The sequence below is a fragment of the Chiloscyllium plagiosum genome, chromosome 33, assembly GCF_004010195.1.
Source record: "Chiloscyllium plagiosum isolate BGI_BamShark_2017 chromosome 33, ASM401019v2, whole genome shotgun sequence".
NCBI lineage: Eukaryota > Metazoa > Chordata > Chondrichthyes > Orectolobiformes > Hemiscylliidae > Chiloscyllium > Chiloscyllium plagiosum.
The window spans coordinates 4,078,640-4,095,009 of NC_057742.1; the positions used below are offsets into that span (position 1 = coordinate 4,078,640).

General features: G+C 39.7%; 1 protein-coding gene across 1 annotated transcript in view; it reads right to left on the reverse strand.

Moving 5' to 3' along the window:
- Window positions 1-2,693: 2,693 nt before the first annotated feature.
- Window positions 2,694-16,370, reverse strand: part of kpnb1 (karyopherin (importin) beta 1) — a 42,930-nt gene continuing 29,253 nt past the window's right edge. Inside the window, exons 17-22 of the mRNA XM_043674807.1 lie at window positions 14,855-14,962; window positions 14,146-14,289; window positions 13,723-13,828; window positions 13,521-13,635; window positions 12,839-13,000; window positions 2,694-4,638 (exon numbers count right to left, since the gene is read on the reverse strand). Of these exons, the coding sequence (XP_043530742.1) occupies window position 4,638; window positions 12,839-13,000; window positions 13,521-13,635; window positions 13,723-13,828; window positions 14,146-14,289; window positions 14,855-14,962 (636 nt within the window). The 3' untranslated portion in view covers window positions 2,694-4,637. The remainder of the gene's footprint in view (window positions 4,639-12,838; window positions 13,001-13,520; window positions 13,636-13,722; window positions 13,829-14,145; window positions 14,290-14,854; window positions 14,963-16,370) is intronic.

Sequence of the window (16,370 nt, forward strand, 5' to 3'; positions counted from 1 at the left end):
TTCTTCACTATCCTATCTACCTGTGACTCCACTTTCAAGGAGCTACAAACTTGTAGTCCAAGGTCTCTCTGTTCAGCAACACTCCCCAGGACTTTACCATTAAGTGTACATGTCCTGCAAAGATTTGCTTTCCCAAAATGCAGCACCTCACATTTATCTAAATTAAACTCCACCTGCCACTCTTCAGCCCATTGGCCCATCTGAGAAAGATCTTATTGTAATTGGAGGTAACCTTCTGCGCTCTCCACGACACCTCCAATTTTGGTGTCATCTGCAAAATTACTAACTATACCTCTTATGCTCATATCCAAATCATTTTATATAAAATGATGAAAAGTAGCACTGTGGAACTCCACTGGTCACAGGCCTCAAGTCTGAAAAACAACCAGTGGCGATTTTGGTTAAGTCTGTTTCAGTATAACCAAGCAGAAACCTAGTTATACAACTGTAGATACCTATAACATGAGAATAAGGTCACTTGGGCTTTTGAGTCTTCTCTCCCATTCAATAAGATGACTAATCTCATTATCAGGAATAGACTGGGAGGTGAGTAAATTCCTGGAAAGAGTATGAAAGTTGTCTTCAAGTGTACAAAACAAATTGTTATTCAAACATGTAGATGCCTCAAAATGTCTTGCAGCATCCAAGGATTTCATAAAAAATGGAAAGGTAGGACGGACAGCACAAGTAGGGTGAAGGCTAAGGAATAATGATTACATGGAAACTAAATCAACTCTTCACTCAAAGTTACAAATATATTTTAGTTGTTGATTGCATTTTTTTGTATCAGTAAAGTTCTAAATGGAATACCGTGCGAGGCAGAGAGAATAGAACATTTGTTAACTAAAGTACTGCTGCTGCCCTTCGAATCAAGATATCCTGCCCACCTGTGACAATTTTCATGAAATAAAAACAGCTGGAAAAACACATCAGTTCTAGTAGCAACTTTGAGCTTAATGACCCTAGCAGTATTTTGCTTTTACTTAGACAAATTTCACATCCTAGCCATCATTGGTCTCAAGTAGCATTGTTGATCCAAATCTCAGGGTACCAGATAATCTCAACAGCAGAGGTTCACTCATTCATCTTAAGTCACCATATTTCCAAACTAACTCATTTTAGTACATCAATTGTCTAACATACTTCAGCCATACAATTATCCCCAAAATGCCACATATCACTTATTTGACACCTTTGTTCATTCAATCCACCCTTACTGGTGTTTGCACTTCATAATTCTCACCCCCTTTGTATTGGGACATAAAAATCTTTGGTCACGCATTTTGTTATGACTTCAGTCGAAGTTATTCCCTCCTGTAGAATGGAATTTATTAGAATGATACTTGGGAATGAGGGATTTTAGATAAAAGCAGAGAAATTGGGCTTATTCTCCTTACAGCAGGAATTAAGTATGATCATGAAGTTTACAATGTTCCTAACAATTTTAACATGGCAAACGAGGATATGTTGTTTTCACGAGTCGGTAATTTTATTCCTAGGTACCCTTGTACCCAAGATGGCACTCTGGCAACATTACACACTTCACTGTACTAGAGTGCACATGACAATAAAATCTAAATCTATAAATCTAACTAGTGGTCACAACTCCAAGATAATCACAGCGAGCTAGATGATGAGAAACTTCCTTAATCAGTTGTGATTTGGAATGCACTGCATAAGATAGGGGTATAAATGGATTCCATAGGTGGCAGGTTCAGAACAGAGTTGGATACATATTTGATACTGCTGAATTCAGAAGACCAGAGATAGGGTTGGAGAATAGTCCCAGCTGGGTAGTTCTCTCAGGATCCAGTACAATTTCTATCATAGTGCCATTTTTCTATCAAAAGCAATACATGAACATTTCATTTTATTGGACCTTTGATAGTCCAAAAGGTTTACATCAGTTGTCCATGCAAGTGTCAGCATTAAGTGACAAATTCCACAAACTGAGGACAGCTTAAACAGAAAGATTGACTTTGTCCACTGTCCAGTCTCACTAGCAAAAATTTCAAAGATAACTACATGTTCTTTTGTTCAAGTGTTAACTCTAAATAGCAGCTGCTTGACTTCAGACCAGAGCTGATCTGGAGATGCACTGAAAATGTTATCAATCTCATAACCCATTAAGTGAGAGGGGAAAGCACACCATCTTTAATCCCAAGGGACTGCTAAAGACAATACATCTGAGAAAAGCTATTTCTAAACAGTCATTGGCAGTTTTATCACGACTCTACAGTGCTATAACATTGACGAGTTATAGCTGCAAATGCGTGGGTTTTGTTTAATTATTTTTCCCCAAATAACTACCACAATCTTGAACCATTTTAAGGTACCACAGACAAAAATTTAAATTTGAAGGTCCATTTAGTTTGGATAGCTTCACTTGTTTTAGAAGTAGTGACTGAATGGAATTTCAAATCAAACCCACAGCACTGAGTTAATTATATTTAATAGGGTGAGCATCAAAGTGAGAAGATAACATTTGCACAGGCTTGAAACACAGTTTCAGTTGATAGCTCAGTAGACTCTAATCTTGGAAGACTCAGTCTATGAAAGGTCAAGTTAATCCAAACATGCTTTTTTACATGCTACTTGAATGCATAAAGGGTTGTTGTTCACTATTCTGGAAGAAGCAACTAAATAGTGAAGAAAAACTACTGAAGATCAATAAAGACACAAAGAACACTTACTATTTCTCAGTGTACTTTATTATCCTGTTTTCTACAGCTGAAAGCCCACAGGACAGCAACAGGTAGCACTGAGGAATGATCAGAATTCCCCATCAGTACGATCTCCAAAGTACAAAATAAAGGCATGAAAAGGCCCAGACCTTTCCCAGTTTGCAATTATTAACTGGATAAAACACCCTTTTGCCAGTGTAAATACATGGTGCCTCAACTCTCAGCCTGCAGTGAAGTGGGATGAAAACAGCACCAAACTGTATTCACCTGACACTAAGGCACATATCCAATACCCTGTATACAGTTGTTACATTATTGTGTGGAAGTATAGTTGTTTCAGAATCACAATGTAAGACTAAGTACAAGTTGTGCTGGGGAATGTTTTGACACTTTTTAAATTCAGACTTTGTTGGAAAAATATGCCACTTTTGTTTTACAAGTGTCTCTGGTCTAGTTAGCGTCTGATATCAAGAGCAGCGAGACATCAATACCACAATTTTTCTTTATTTTCCTAATCAAATAAAAGCAAGATAGATCACCAAGTCGTTTGAATGGCATCCTACATGCCTACTTTCAATATGAAATTTGATTTTGTTTTCCTCCAAACTCTTTAGAAATCCAAAGCATGACCTGAATACAATTAATAAATCTTTGGCACTCTATGTTGTTTCAGCTGCTACAGTACAAATTGTGGAGGGGAAAGGGGGGGGTTCCAAAGTGCTATCCGGCAGATTAGGGCATGATGCATTTTCATTTTGATTTCTTGAACCTTTTCAAATCCCTCTGCATCATTTACACTTTTTCACAGTTTTATTTCTCATTACAGGGGAAGAAAGGCTTCTTTTTTTTTCTTTTAAAGAGATAGTATCCTTCATGATGTGAAGAGAAAGCAACAAGCCCTCAGCCAACATGGCCATCAATTCAAAAATACCTGGTAGGCAAAAGTGGTGGTATGACAATGATGGCAAGATACAACAGTGGGGATATAGTTGCCACCTTGACCATACAGCACTATTATGGTTATTTCCAAATACCTGTCACTGATCACCAGATTTGCTTGACCACGATCCCTTTGTTAACCTACATGCACTGAATTTAGAGGTATGGAAATAAAACATCTAAACACACCATTTATCTATCTATCCCAGCGTTCTTGTAAAACACAACGCATCGTTATTTTTCAAAGCAAATGGCAGTAACACTGCTAAAAATAGGCCACCTTTAATTAAAGGTCTATACAAAATTTTGCTGCATTTGAGAAACTATATGGATATTTTCAAAAATAGTTGGAATAGGTTAAATGGCATGTTGTTTGGATCTGATTCAGTGGATGAAAATATAGCCAATGCAAGCTATTTAGAAAGGGGATACCATCTCCTTAAACTAGGCTGAAGACTAACTAAAGCTTCGCACAAGGAAGCTCTGAACATTCATCAGTGTTTCCCAATAAGAGCAACTCTCATTCAATTCTTTTGTGCTGCTTCAGTAGATTCAACTCTTTAATGCAAATGCTAACCATTTAAGTAAATTGTAATGTATCTGAAGTAGAGAAAGTGTATGCCTTCTCACTCACACACACTCATCCCTGACCAAGAACCTCAACCTCATTATTCATGCACGAATTTCCACATAGTACGATTACATCAGCCAGGCTGAGGATTCAATTTTCCTCCCAGCAGCAATGTCCATAATCCTTTGAATTTATTTTCTTAAAACACTCCCGCTGTTTGAGAGAAAGGGATTTCTTCTCGTTCTTTGTTGCAGGTTATGTTGGCCTCTGTTTCGGCGTTCAGTCCAAGATACTGCTGGATCAGGTGGTGTGATGCAAACCTCACTCACTCATTCTCACATTCTCAAACATTCAACATCCTTGCACACTCCTCACTTCTGTTCCAAAGATTTGAGAATTCCAGTGGGGCCTCAGGTGTCTTCCTCATCCCAATGCTGTCAGAATCTGGAACAAAAAAAGATACCAGCTGAAAATTCCCCAGTGCAGCTCTCAAACCCCAGGATGCTCTTGTTTGGCACTACCATCTAGTTCAAATTAATTATTTTAGAAAATGCGAGAGGTCAGAACAGCTGCTCAGTTATCCAACGCTAATCTATTGTTTGGTGGGCATTGAGCCAGACAATGGCTCATTTAGAGGGGGAAGACTTTGGAAGTCAGCTGCATTCCCTGAAGCTCTGATCTTCTGAACATCTGCTCCACTGTAAACTATCCTACATCCAATCTTTTTCACTTTCTTTCATTCTACAACCTTGAATTAGAATCTTTGCAAGTCTTGCCTCAGTGTGGAAAATATTAACTCTCAAACATCAACCCTAGTCTTGGTTGAATCTGTCAATTCTAGTTGCACCATTGTCCCACTTATTATTGTTATATGATTGGTAGGAATGCCTGAGGCCAAATGGAATGAGGGAACAGCATTAGTGTTAATTGGACCTGAACTGTGGTATAAATATGCAGAGTTAACAAATAAAGGGGCAAGTGCTTTAAGGAGTGTAGCTAATGGAAACAAAACTCTCATATTTAAGGCTGATCTAATTCTTGATCCCTAGTGGAATCAAGAGTTATGGCAGAAGGGCAGGAAACTGGATGAGTGTCAATCCTATTGAATGGTGGAGCAGGCTCAAAAGGGCCAATGGTCTAGTTTTAAATCAGATGTGGTGCTTGTGTAAATATATTTGATTACATGCAGCAACACCAACTTGTCATGACTGCATTATATAATCCCATATAATACAAGAGAAATTTCACTGCTACAGAAGACAGCAACTCAGTCAGTCCTGTTCCTCTAGTGAATTTCAACCAAGGTGTGATACAGGCTAAGTGGGAAAGAGCATTTGCTCAGATGTGGGAGGTTCCCATTTCTTATGGTCTCATGGTCTTAAAGTATAGGCTTGAATTCAGTTTAAAAGAATTACCTTTTGGAGTATAACATTGATTTAGCCATCCTCTACTGCCAATGTAAAGTTTGGGATAGGATTACCCACCCATATTCTGAGAGTGAGCCTTTCAGTGAACAAATGTAGCTGGGTTACTTCTTTGATCAAAGACCAATCAAGCCTTGGTACTTCCATTGCTTATCTTGTTTCTGCAAGGTCAAGTTTTTTCAGAATTAAAACCATAAGACACAGGAGTGAAAGTAAGGCCCAGTGACTCCACTGCACCACTTAATTATGGCTGACAGGCATTTCAACTCCACTTACCAGCACTCTCCCCATAGCCTTTAATTTCTGAGATCAAGAATTTATTAAAAGTCTTCAAAGAGGAGATTAATGGCCCAGCCAGCCCACCACGCTCTGGCTGAAGAAATGTCTCATTTCCATTCTAAACACTAATTCTAAGGCTGTGTCCATGGGCTCTAATCTCTCCACCTAACAAACAAATTTCCAGTGTCCACCCTTTCTCAGCCATGCATTATTCTGTAAGTTTCTATTAGATCTCCCCTCAACCTTCTAAACTCTAATGAATACAATCCCAGGATCCTCAGCCATTAATCGTATGTTAGGCCCACCATTCCAGGGATCATCCATGTGAATCTCTGCTGGACATGCTCCAGTGTCAGTACGTCCTTCCTTTTCGATGTCCAGACAGATTGCTGGCTTTCCCTGGTCTGACCTACTTGTTATCTCTTCAAAGAATTCAAAACAGGTTTGTCAGGCATGACATCCCCATACTAAATCCATGCTGACTTAGTCTAATCTGACACTGCATATCCAAGAATTTAGAAATCGCATCCTTAACAATGGATTCTAGAATTTTACCTACAACCAGAGGTTAGGCTAATGGGCCTAACGTTTTCCATATTTTGTCTTGATCCTTTCTTGAACAAGGGGGTTAGAATAGCGATTTTCCCATCACCTGAGACATTCCCTGACTTCAGTGACTTTTGAAAGATCACAACCAACGCCTCCGCTTTTTCCTCAGCCACCTCCCTCAGAACTCTAGGATGTAGTTCATCGGGGCCAGGAGATTTATCTATTTTTAGACCTTTTAGCTTTTCTAGCACTCTTTTGTAATGGCTGCCATACTCAACTAAGCCCACGACTCTCCTTAACTGTTAGGATATTACTCATGTCTTCCACTGTGAAGACTGACGGAAAGTATTTAAGTTTTCAGCTATTTCCTTATCTTCCAGCATTAGCCGTCCTGCATTAATTTGGAGTGGCCCAATTTCTACTTTGGCCTCACTTTTGTTTCTTATGTATTGAAAGAAACTTTTGCTATCATTTCTAATACTACCGGCTAGCTTACCTTCATGTTTTTTTCGTCTCCTTATCTCTGTTATCCTGTTTTTGCAGTCTTCCTAATCTTCTGATCTCCCAGTGATTTTGGCCACTTTATAGGCTCTCTCTTTGATACATTTCTTGACTTCCTTTGCCAGCCATGGCTGTCTAACTCCCCCACCCTGCCGAATAATCTTTTCTTTGGGGTGAACCTCTGTACTGTGTCCTCCGTTACACCCAGAAGTTCCTGCCATGATTGCTCTACCGTCTTCCCGCTAGGCTCTGCTTCCAGTCGATTTGCATCAGTTCCTCTCATGCCCCTGCAAATACCTTTGTTTAACTATAACACTATTACACCCGATTTTGCCTTCTCTCTTTTAAACTGCAGGCGAAACTCTACTATATTATGACCGCTGCCTCCTAAGTGTTCCCTTACTTTTAAGATTTTTATAAAAGTCTGGCTCATTACATAGCACTAAGTGCAGAATAGCCTGCTCCCTTGTGGGCTCCATCACAAGCTGATCCAAAAAGCCATTCCTGTAAGTATTCCATGAATTCCCCTTCCTTGGATCCACCAGCAACATTATTCACCCAGTCTACTGCCATATTGAAGTCTCCCATGATCACAATGACCTTGCCTTTCTGACAAGCCCTATCTCCGGATACATCCTGTACCCCTGGCCCTGACCACTGCTGGGAGGTCTGTACATAACTCCCATTATGGTTTTTTTTGTCTTTGTCGTTCCTCAACTCCACCCACAGACTCCACATCATCTGAACCTGTCATTCAGTGCCACAGATTTAATTTCATTCTTAACTAACAAGGCAACCCCACCCCCTCTACCCACCTCTGTCTTTGATATGTTGTAAATCCTTGGATGTTTAAATGCCAGTCCTGAAGCCCCTGCAACTATGTCTGTGATGCCTACCATATCATAATCATTCACGATGATTTGCACCATTAATCTTTGTTACGAATACTACGAGCATTAGCACCTTAATGCTAATTTTATTATCCTCTGATTTCCAACATCTCTAGTAATATATCCTAAGTTATCCTTCCTTTTTGCTTCATTCGTAGTCTACCTTGAACTTAAACCCTGCACACAAGCTAACCTGCTGCTTATCTTTCTACTTGACTCCATACTCCCTGTCGCTTTCCCTTTCCCTTGATTCAAGGAACTGATGAAAATCGACTGGAAGCAAAGCCTAATGGGGAAGACAGTAGAGCAACAATGATAGGAGTTTCTGGGTGTAATTGAGGACAGAGGTCTGTCCCAAAGAAAAGAAAGATTATCCGGGGTGGGGGTGGGAGGTGGATTGGATTCAGATCATTTGAACACTGATGAATATTTGGACTTGCATTGATAAAACTTATCACAATGATATCTGAAAACAGCTTGAGGGGTGAGGTCAGACTGAAATTTGGAAAGGTGGAAGATCATACTATGGAAGTTTACATAATTCAGCAGATTATATGCAACACCGCATAAATTGGATTTTGAAATTTCCCAATCTGTGCACACAAATTTTGGACTATTCCAAAATATAAAGTATGGCCTTCTAGTTTCGACTGGAGTTAAAATTTGTGAATAAACATACACTAGAACAAATATCAAATGCTCAATTCCGACAAAAAAAAACTTTCCTTCCCAGCAACATTCATAACAAAAGGTCAAATTGACATATGACAAGAAAAGGGAGGGCACAATGCTAATTGGTGAGACCTGCTACATACTGGCAGTAGGTGACATTACAGAAGGAGAACTGTAGTTAACAGAAATCAGGACAGAAATGCTACTGATAATTTTAATTTGGGATTTGCAATAAGCAAACAAACTCCAGAAATGCTTAGGGTGCAATTTTAGGTGTAAATCAAAGTACCACTAAACAGTGAAATGCCCCAAACTCCAGTGTATTCAAAATTAAACTGAAATGGAGGACGCAGAGAAAGGATATGGTGGATAAAGATCATAAAAAAAGGGGCATTGTATTGGTCACAAGCATTTTCAGTTTAGCAAAAATTTATTGGCTACCTAGTCTCTCAATTGTGCAGTATTGAGACAGTAGATTCATGTGTACCATAAGGCAGCCATTCTGCCCATCAAGTCTGCTTTGCCATTCGATGAGATAGTAACTGATCTGATAATCCTTAACTGCTTTCTAATAAATGCAATATTTTCTCAATGACATGTTAAAGTTAACTACCCTAGTCACTTTTTGTTGGCTCCATCCCTTTTTCAACAAACACTTTCCCAAACCTGAGACTTTTCCAGAATCTAAGAATTCTGGCAAGATTACTACCAGTGCTTCCACTATTGCTTGAGCTACTTCCTTTAAAATCAAAAGGATGCAACCTATCAGACCTGGAGAACTTGTCAGCCTTTAGTCCCATTAGTTTCCGTAGTACTTTCAATTTTTCTAGTAAGGTTTTAAAAGGTGATCGGTTGTTCAACCATTTTTTCTGCTAAACTCCTTTCCCGGTCCACCTAAGCCCTCATTGCCATATAAATATCCTCAGTTGTTTGACACGTTTCTTAAACTAAATGCATAATTCTATATTACAGTCACTGTTCTCTAGTGGACTTTAAACCTGTTTATTTTACATTAGATTACACATTACTGGATCAAAAATAGTCTGAGCCATAAAAGAGAATAGAAAAATAGCTGTAAAATTCAAGTCTGGCAGTACCTGTATTTTCCAGAGTTCTAAAAAGTCACCAGACAAAAGGTTAATTCTGCTTTCCCTCCATAAAGAGAAAAAGCGTGGCGCTGAAAAAGCAGCCAAAAAGCTGAAGAGTCAACGTTTCAGGCATAAGTCCTTCCTCAGGGATTTTATGGAAGTGTGTGTGTGTGTGTGGGGGGGTAGGGCAGGAAGGTTGCTTGGAGGGCGATAGAGAGATGAAGGTGGGGGGTGGGGGGGGGGGGAGAAGGTGATAGGTCAGAGCGGATGCCCTCCAGCACATCATCTCCAGTTCATGTGCACCTCTGCCCTTGAACCCCACCCCTCAACAAGAATAGAAACCCCACCAATTTCTGGACACAACCATCCTCTGCCATTTCCACCAACTAGAGTCAGATCCGTTTCCCTCCCCAATCAGCATTCCACAGAGACCATTCCCTCTGTGACCCCTTCATTAGGTCCATGCCACCACCAACCCACCCTCCACTCCTGGCACCCTTCCTTGCCACTGCAAGAGGCACAAAACCTGCACCGGAACCTCCCCTCACCTCCATGTAAGGCCCAACAGGATCATTCCACACCTGGCAGAGATTTTCCTGCACATCTAAACACCTCACCTATGTATCCGCTGCTGCTCTCGATGTGGTCTCCTTTACATTGTGGAGACTGGATGCCAACTTGCAGAACAGCTCAGAGAACATCTCTGGGACACATGCACCCAAAACCCCCAATGCCCTGTGGCCGACCACTTCATAGACGTGCAAGTCCCGGGTTGCCTCCACTGCGAAATCCAACCCACCTGACACCTGGAGGAAGGACACTTCATCTTCTGCCTTGGAATCAGTCCATTTCACAGTTTCCTCATCTTGCCAGCCCACACCTTATTCCAGATCCAACCTTCCAACTCAGCACTGTCCTCTTGAACGGTCCTACTGGTCCATCTTCCTGCCCATCTATCTGTTCCATCCTCTGCTCTGACCTATCACCATCACCCGCCCCTCAATCTAATTATCACCTTCCATGCTACCCTCCCCCAGCCCCACCACCCTCCATTTATCTCTTAGCCCTCTTCAGCTCCCCACCCTGCATTCCTGAAGGGCTTATGCTTGAAATGTTGACTCTCCTGCTCCTCGGATGCTGCCTGACCTGTGCTTTTCCGGCACCATACTTTTTGACTGATCTCCAGCATTTGCAGTCCTCACTTTCTCCTTGCTCTCCATCAATGTTGCCAGACCTACATTTCTCCTCTTTGTTTAGGTTTCAGATTTCTAGCATTGCATTTTTCTTTTCATTTTAGCCTGATCTACAGTTGGATCCAGAACACTTTCAGGAAACAGTCCAAATACAATATCTTCCTCGTGGCCACTTCTGCCCATTTAATGGTCTCCGATCAACATTAAAGTTGTCCATGATTAATGAACTGCCTTTTCTTCAGGCATGCCATTATCTCCTGATTTATTTTGTGTTGTACATTAGAGCTGCTGTTTGGAAGGGTGCGTTGTCTAATCCCAGACGTATCTTCATGTAATGTTTGAAATTCTATCCATTCAGATTGTACATTATCAGGATCCAAGGTCATTTCTTGCTAACACATTTCAACTTATACGAACAAAGTTACCCTACCATCCTGACTATTTGTCCTTGTGAGGGAAATGGATTGACTAAAATGTCACCTAAATGGAGTAGAAATGATCAGGACAATTTAAGGAATTTGTTGCAATTATTCGTTATTAAAACAGCTGGAATCAACAACTTCATTAGTGAAATAAACTTAAGTCAATGAAGCACAGAATAACCTGAATATGGTAAATGATACATGTTTTGCAGGCAGGAATAAGGAATGGGAGTGCAATAAATTCAAAATAGATCTGCACAAGTTAGCAAAGTACACTTGTAGATGATAGGGAGTCTGTTCTTGGCAAGAAATTTTAGTGAGATAGTGTTATGGATTTAAAGGAATAGGATCAAGGAAAGAGCATTTCTGTATTATGTTTTGAAGATTTGGCAACTACATTGACAGTCAACAATAATACACGGTAAAGAAAATAATTGTGGACAAATGAATGAAAAAACTTCAGGAGGGTCTGGACTTTAGATTACTAGATTCATGGAGAAAGTGAGGTCTGCAGATGCTGGAGATCAAAGTTGAAACTTTATTGCTGGAACAGCACAGCAGGTCAGGCAGCATCCAGGGAACAGGAGATTTGACGTTTCGGGCACAGGCCCTTCTTCAGGAAATTTTAGTGAGATAGTGTTATGGATTTAAAGGAATAGACTCATTACTAGATTCATTACTTACAATGTGGAAACAGGCCCTTCAACCCAACAAGCCCACACCGACCCTCCGAAGAGCAACCCACCCAGACCCATTCACCTACACTTACCCCTTCATCTAACACTACGGGCAATTTAGTATGGCCAATTCACCTAACCTGCACATTTTTGGACTGTGGGAGGAAACCCTTGCAAACACAGGGAGAATGTGCAAACTCCACAAAGTTGCCTGAGGCGGGAATTGAACCCAGGTCACTGGCGCTGAGGTAGCAGTGCTAACCACTGTGTCGCCATCAAAATTCCTCACTGATGCCCTGAAATCAGTGAAGGATTCCTTTAAATGCTTCCAAATAAACTGTTTCCACAAGATTTACCATGTGAAAATGCTTCAGAAGCCCCCAGCCCTTCATTCAACAATCTTGACTTCACATGACCTCGAACCTCCACATCATCTCCATCTAATAAATTCTCCTCCAGGAGCACAAGTGTTCTCAATAAAGGCTTTTATAAAGTTGAGACCTGCCCAAGATTGTTAACTCTATCCAAAATCACTGTACTCCAGGAGAGAATAAAAACTAGCCAGAAGTCAATTCCTTTTCCTTCCCAGTGTTAATGTGGTTAGTTCTCCTCTGAACTGCATTTTGGATTTCCAAATATGTCACCTGACTTTTAAATACAATGGGGAAAATAAACAAAGGAATAGAGTCTCAATGTGGTCTCTGGTGTTAACACATACTTCCAGATTTAAAATTTTAAAAACACTTTGTTCTCCCTTCTCAGTGGGATCATAATTAGAGAATGGGCCATTAAAATTTTTTTAAAAATCTAGTTAAACGAGTGCAAAATGCATAGAATTCAAAAAATTGCCCATTAAGTTTACTTATTTTAAAACTTGTTATAAAAACAAGAACAAAGCCACTGAAGATAACCAGTATAATAAGCATCCTAGGCAACACAGATGTCTTACCAAGCTTGATTTTTCAGTTTTCGAAGCTCTTTAGTAGCCCATGTTGCCAAAGTTTTAGTTTTGTTCGTTTTTGATCGTCTTCCTTCAGTCAATAATTCATGAATCATAGGCCTGGCTTCAACTAATTTCAGTACATCCTTCCCAAATGCTGTACACAAGTCTCTGAAAAACAATTCAAGAATCATAAAATGAACAGGTCTTTAAAAATAAACTCCCTGGCCTCGCACATAATCAGTTTTGAATTTCTAGAGAATATACACACCTCCAGAAAGAATGTATGAACAAGGCCATGCATTTACTTACTTGGAAAGCATATTAGAATCAGAATCCTACAATAGCCCTCACACTATCCCTATAACCCCACATTTCCCATGGCTAGTCCATCTAGCCTACACATCCCTGGAAATTACTGGGTAATTTCGCACAGCCAATCCACATGACCTGCATATCTTTGAACTGTGGGAGGAAAACTGAGCACCCAGCAGAAATCCATGCAGAGAGAATGTGCAAACTTCACACTCACCTGAGTCTGGAATCAAACCCAGGTCCCTGGTGCTGTGAGGCAGCAGCGCTAACCACTGTGCCAGTGTTGAAAAAGTGGAAAACTACTGAAGTTGTAAATGGGTGACCTCTCATTAACAGCTGTAAAAAAAAATCATTTCCCTTATCTAAAGACGCTTACCCTATCAGTCCAGCAGCACAGGCAACTACCCCATCTGTGTGATCTTCATCTCGTGCAATGTGATCGATAAAAGAGAGAATGAATTCTACTCTTGGTTGCACCAACATCACATCAGCTGCAGAAGCAAATGCAAGTAGTTTTAAAACTAACTACATCCAAATTTCAAAAATTAGATTCATTATCTTTGAACAATTAAACTTACGATGCACATTCTCTTGGTCACCCTTCAGACCTTGAATAATACCAGTATATGCCTCCAAACAACCTTCTCTTAGTTCGTTCAGGTAATCCACCATATCATAATCTGTCTAAAAATAAGTAAGAACCTTAGCACAGCTGACTGAAGTGCAAATACATGCATAGTTCAGGTACAACCTAAATTTATTAAACAGGATCTTTATAAAAATCAAGTGTAAGAAACCAAGTCTTCGCAATTAAAAAACTTGCTTAATTTACTGATGGTCTACAATTATATAAAACAGAATTTATCTGGTGTACAAGGTCACGATAATAAAAATTATAAAGATATGAATTAGTTCATCATATTATCAAGTTAACTACACTTTTTCAAACGAGAAGTCAAATTGTGTTGCAGTGGGGTTTAAATGCTTTGAGTTGGACTTACTTTGTCTACTTGAGCTTGTGATGCCTGTTGGAGGGTATCCAGGACAATATCTAGATACTTCTTAAATTCTCCTGCAATAGCAAGGGCAATATCCCCAAACACAGACAGAATCTGTGGCTTAACAGATCGATGGACGTTTTCATTCTGAAAGAAAAGGAAATTACATCCAATGTTCTAAGAAAATATTTAAAAATCCTACAATAGCTAGAACCCAATTTTAGATAATACAAACATACAGCAAATTTTGTTTTAACCAGTGCCACATGAACCGGCAAAAGTGATACAACACTGGAAGTTTATTGTATTATCACAATCTCCGCAATGTCTGAATAGTCAGTTGAGGGGGAGTGAAAAAGTTTGGTTTTATTTAAGGAAACATTGCATTAAGTGATTTATGTTGCAAATGAAGTATAATAGTGCGTATATCCCCTGTATTATGCTATTACTTTGTATAGTCTTTTTACATTGAAGGAGGTCCATGTAATCAACCCAAACACTTGATCAACTGACACTCCCAATTCCAAATGTACCAGCAAATAAAGCATTTGCTGTACTTCAGGAAAACCTTTAATCAATAAAGCAAATTGTCTCAATCACCACTTCAGCATAAATTGAAAATTTATAATTAAGTCATAGTAGTTTGAACAAACACAAAGCTTTCTAGATGTTAATCAAGAAATTAAATCTGATATTTTAGATGCCAACTTACCCCCAGATTCTCTAGCAAAAGTTGCATCATTTCGTCACAGAAAGGTAGCATATTAGATTGAAGGGCTCTGCACAGGTCTCCAACTAGGCCCACTGCCGCAAGACACACCTTCAAAAACATTAGTATTTAAAATAATAGGCCAACTTTGACAAACCAGGTTATATTTAATAATTATAGCTAGCCCAATATCCCAGTCAGTGATGGTACTTCTCTGCGGTATTACAAGAATGGAACTTCACCCATACAAATTTCCCATATAAAATCTTAGCACCAAAGGTTGCAATTCTATTTGGTATCAAGCCTCACCAAGCTAATTTCCACTGAAAGAAAATTCTAATTTGATCCATTTCATCAATCAATGCACAGGTTAAAGCCTAGGCAATGTGAAATATGTGCCGATAAATAAGCCATATACAACTATTTTTCTCTATCACACAAAACTAAGTGAGCACCAGCGTTACTGACTTTAATTTGCTCCTGAAAAAGATGCAGAGATTGCTCATGCTATGTTCTCAAAGTAATTACAAGCCGATAGTTAATTGTCAAGTTACTGAAAAGTTCTGAAAAATATTGCAGGTTCCTTGGGTCTCTTATTCATTAAACCATCTTAGACCATAACACATAGGAGCAGAAATTGGGCCATTCAGCTCACCAAGTCTACTGTCATTTAATCATAGCTGATAAAACTTCTCAACTCCATTCTCCCATTTTCTCCTCACAACCCTAGATTCTCAAGAACACCTCAGTCTTAGGTATATTCAGTCACCTGGCCTCCCTAGCCTTCTGTGGCAATGAATTCCATAGATTTCACCACTCTCCGGCTGAAGTAGTTTCTCCTTATCTCTGTCCGAAAACTTCTTCCCTTCACTCTAAAGACGCACCTTTAGGTCCTAGCCTTTGCTACCAATGGAAGCATCTTCCCAACATCTACTCTGTCCAGGCCATTCAGTATTTTTTATTTTTCAATTCATACTCCCCTTATCCTTCTAATCTCCATCGAGTATCAGCCCAGAATCCTGAAATGTTCCCCATACGTTAAGCTTATCATTCCTGGGACCATTCTCGTGAACCACCTCTGAATATGCTCCTGGGCCAGCACATTCTTACTGAGATATAGCGTCGAAAATTGCGCACAATACTCCAAATGTGGTCTGACCAAAGTACTCGGCAAATAAACTAAACTATTAATCCACATTTATATCATGCCTTTAAAATAGCAAAAATGTTGTGGGCCAGGTTGAGCTTCAAAGAAACTGTATGATAGACTGAAGTACATCGTCAGAGATTCCCTCTGCCTGTGCTAGTGGACATTTGATCTAAACAAACAAGTTTTGCTATTTTGTCACCATTCAGCATAACCAAAAAAAAAAGGTGGATTATTTATCCTTAATGGCTGCACTGGGAGCTTTTGAATGTTCCAGATTGTATTTTGGTTTCTTCTTCCATCATCTGAGGCTAAAAAAGGAGAAAAAGTAGGCACTTGGGATTGCTGCAGAATAGTGACTCCACTTCACAA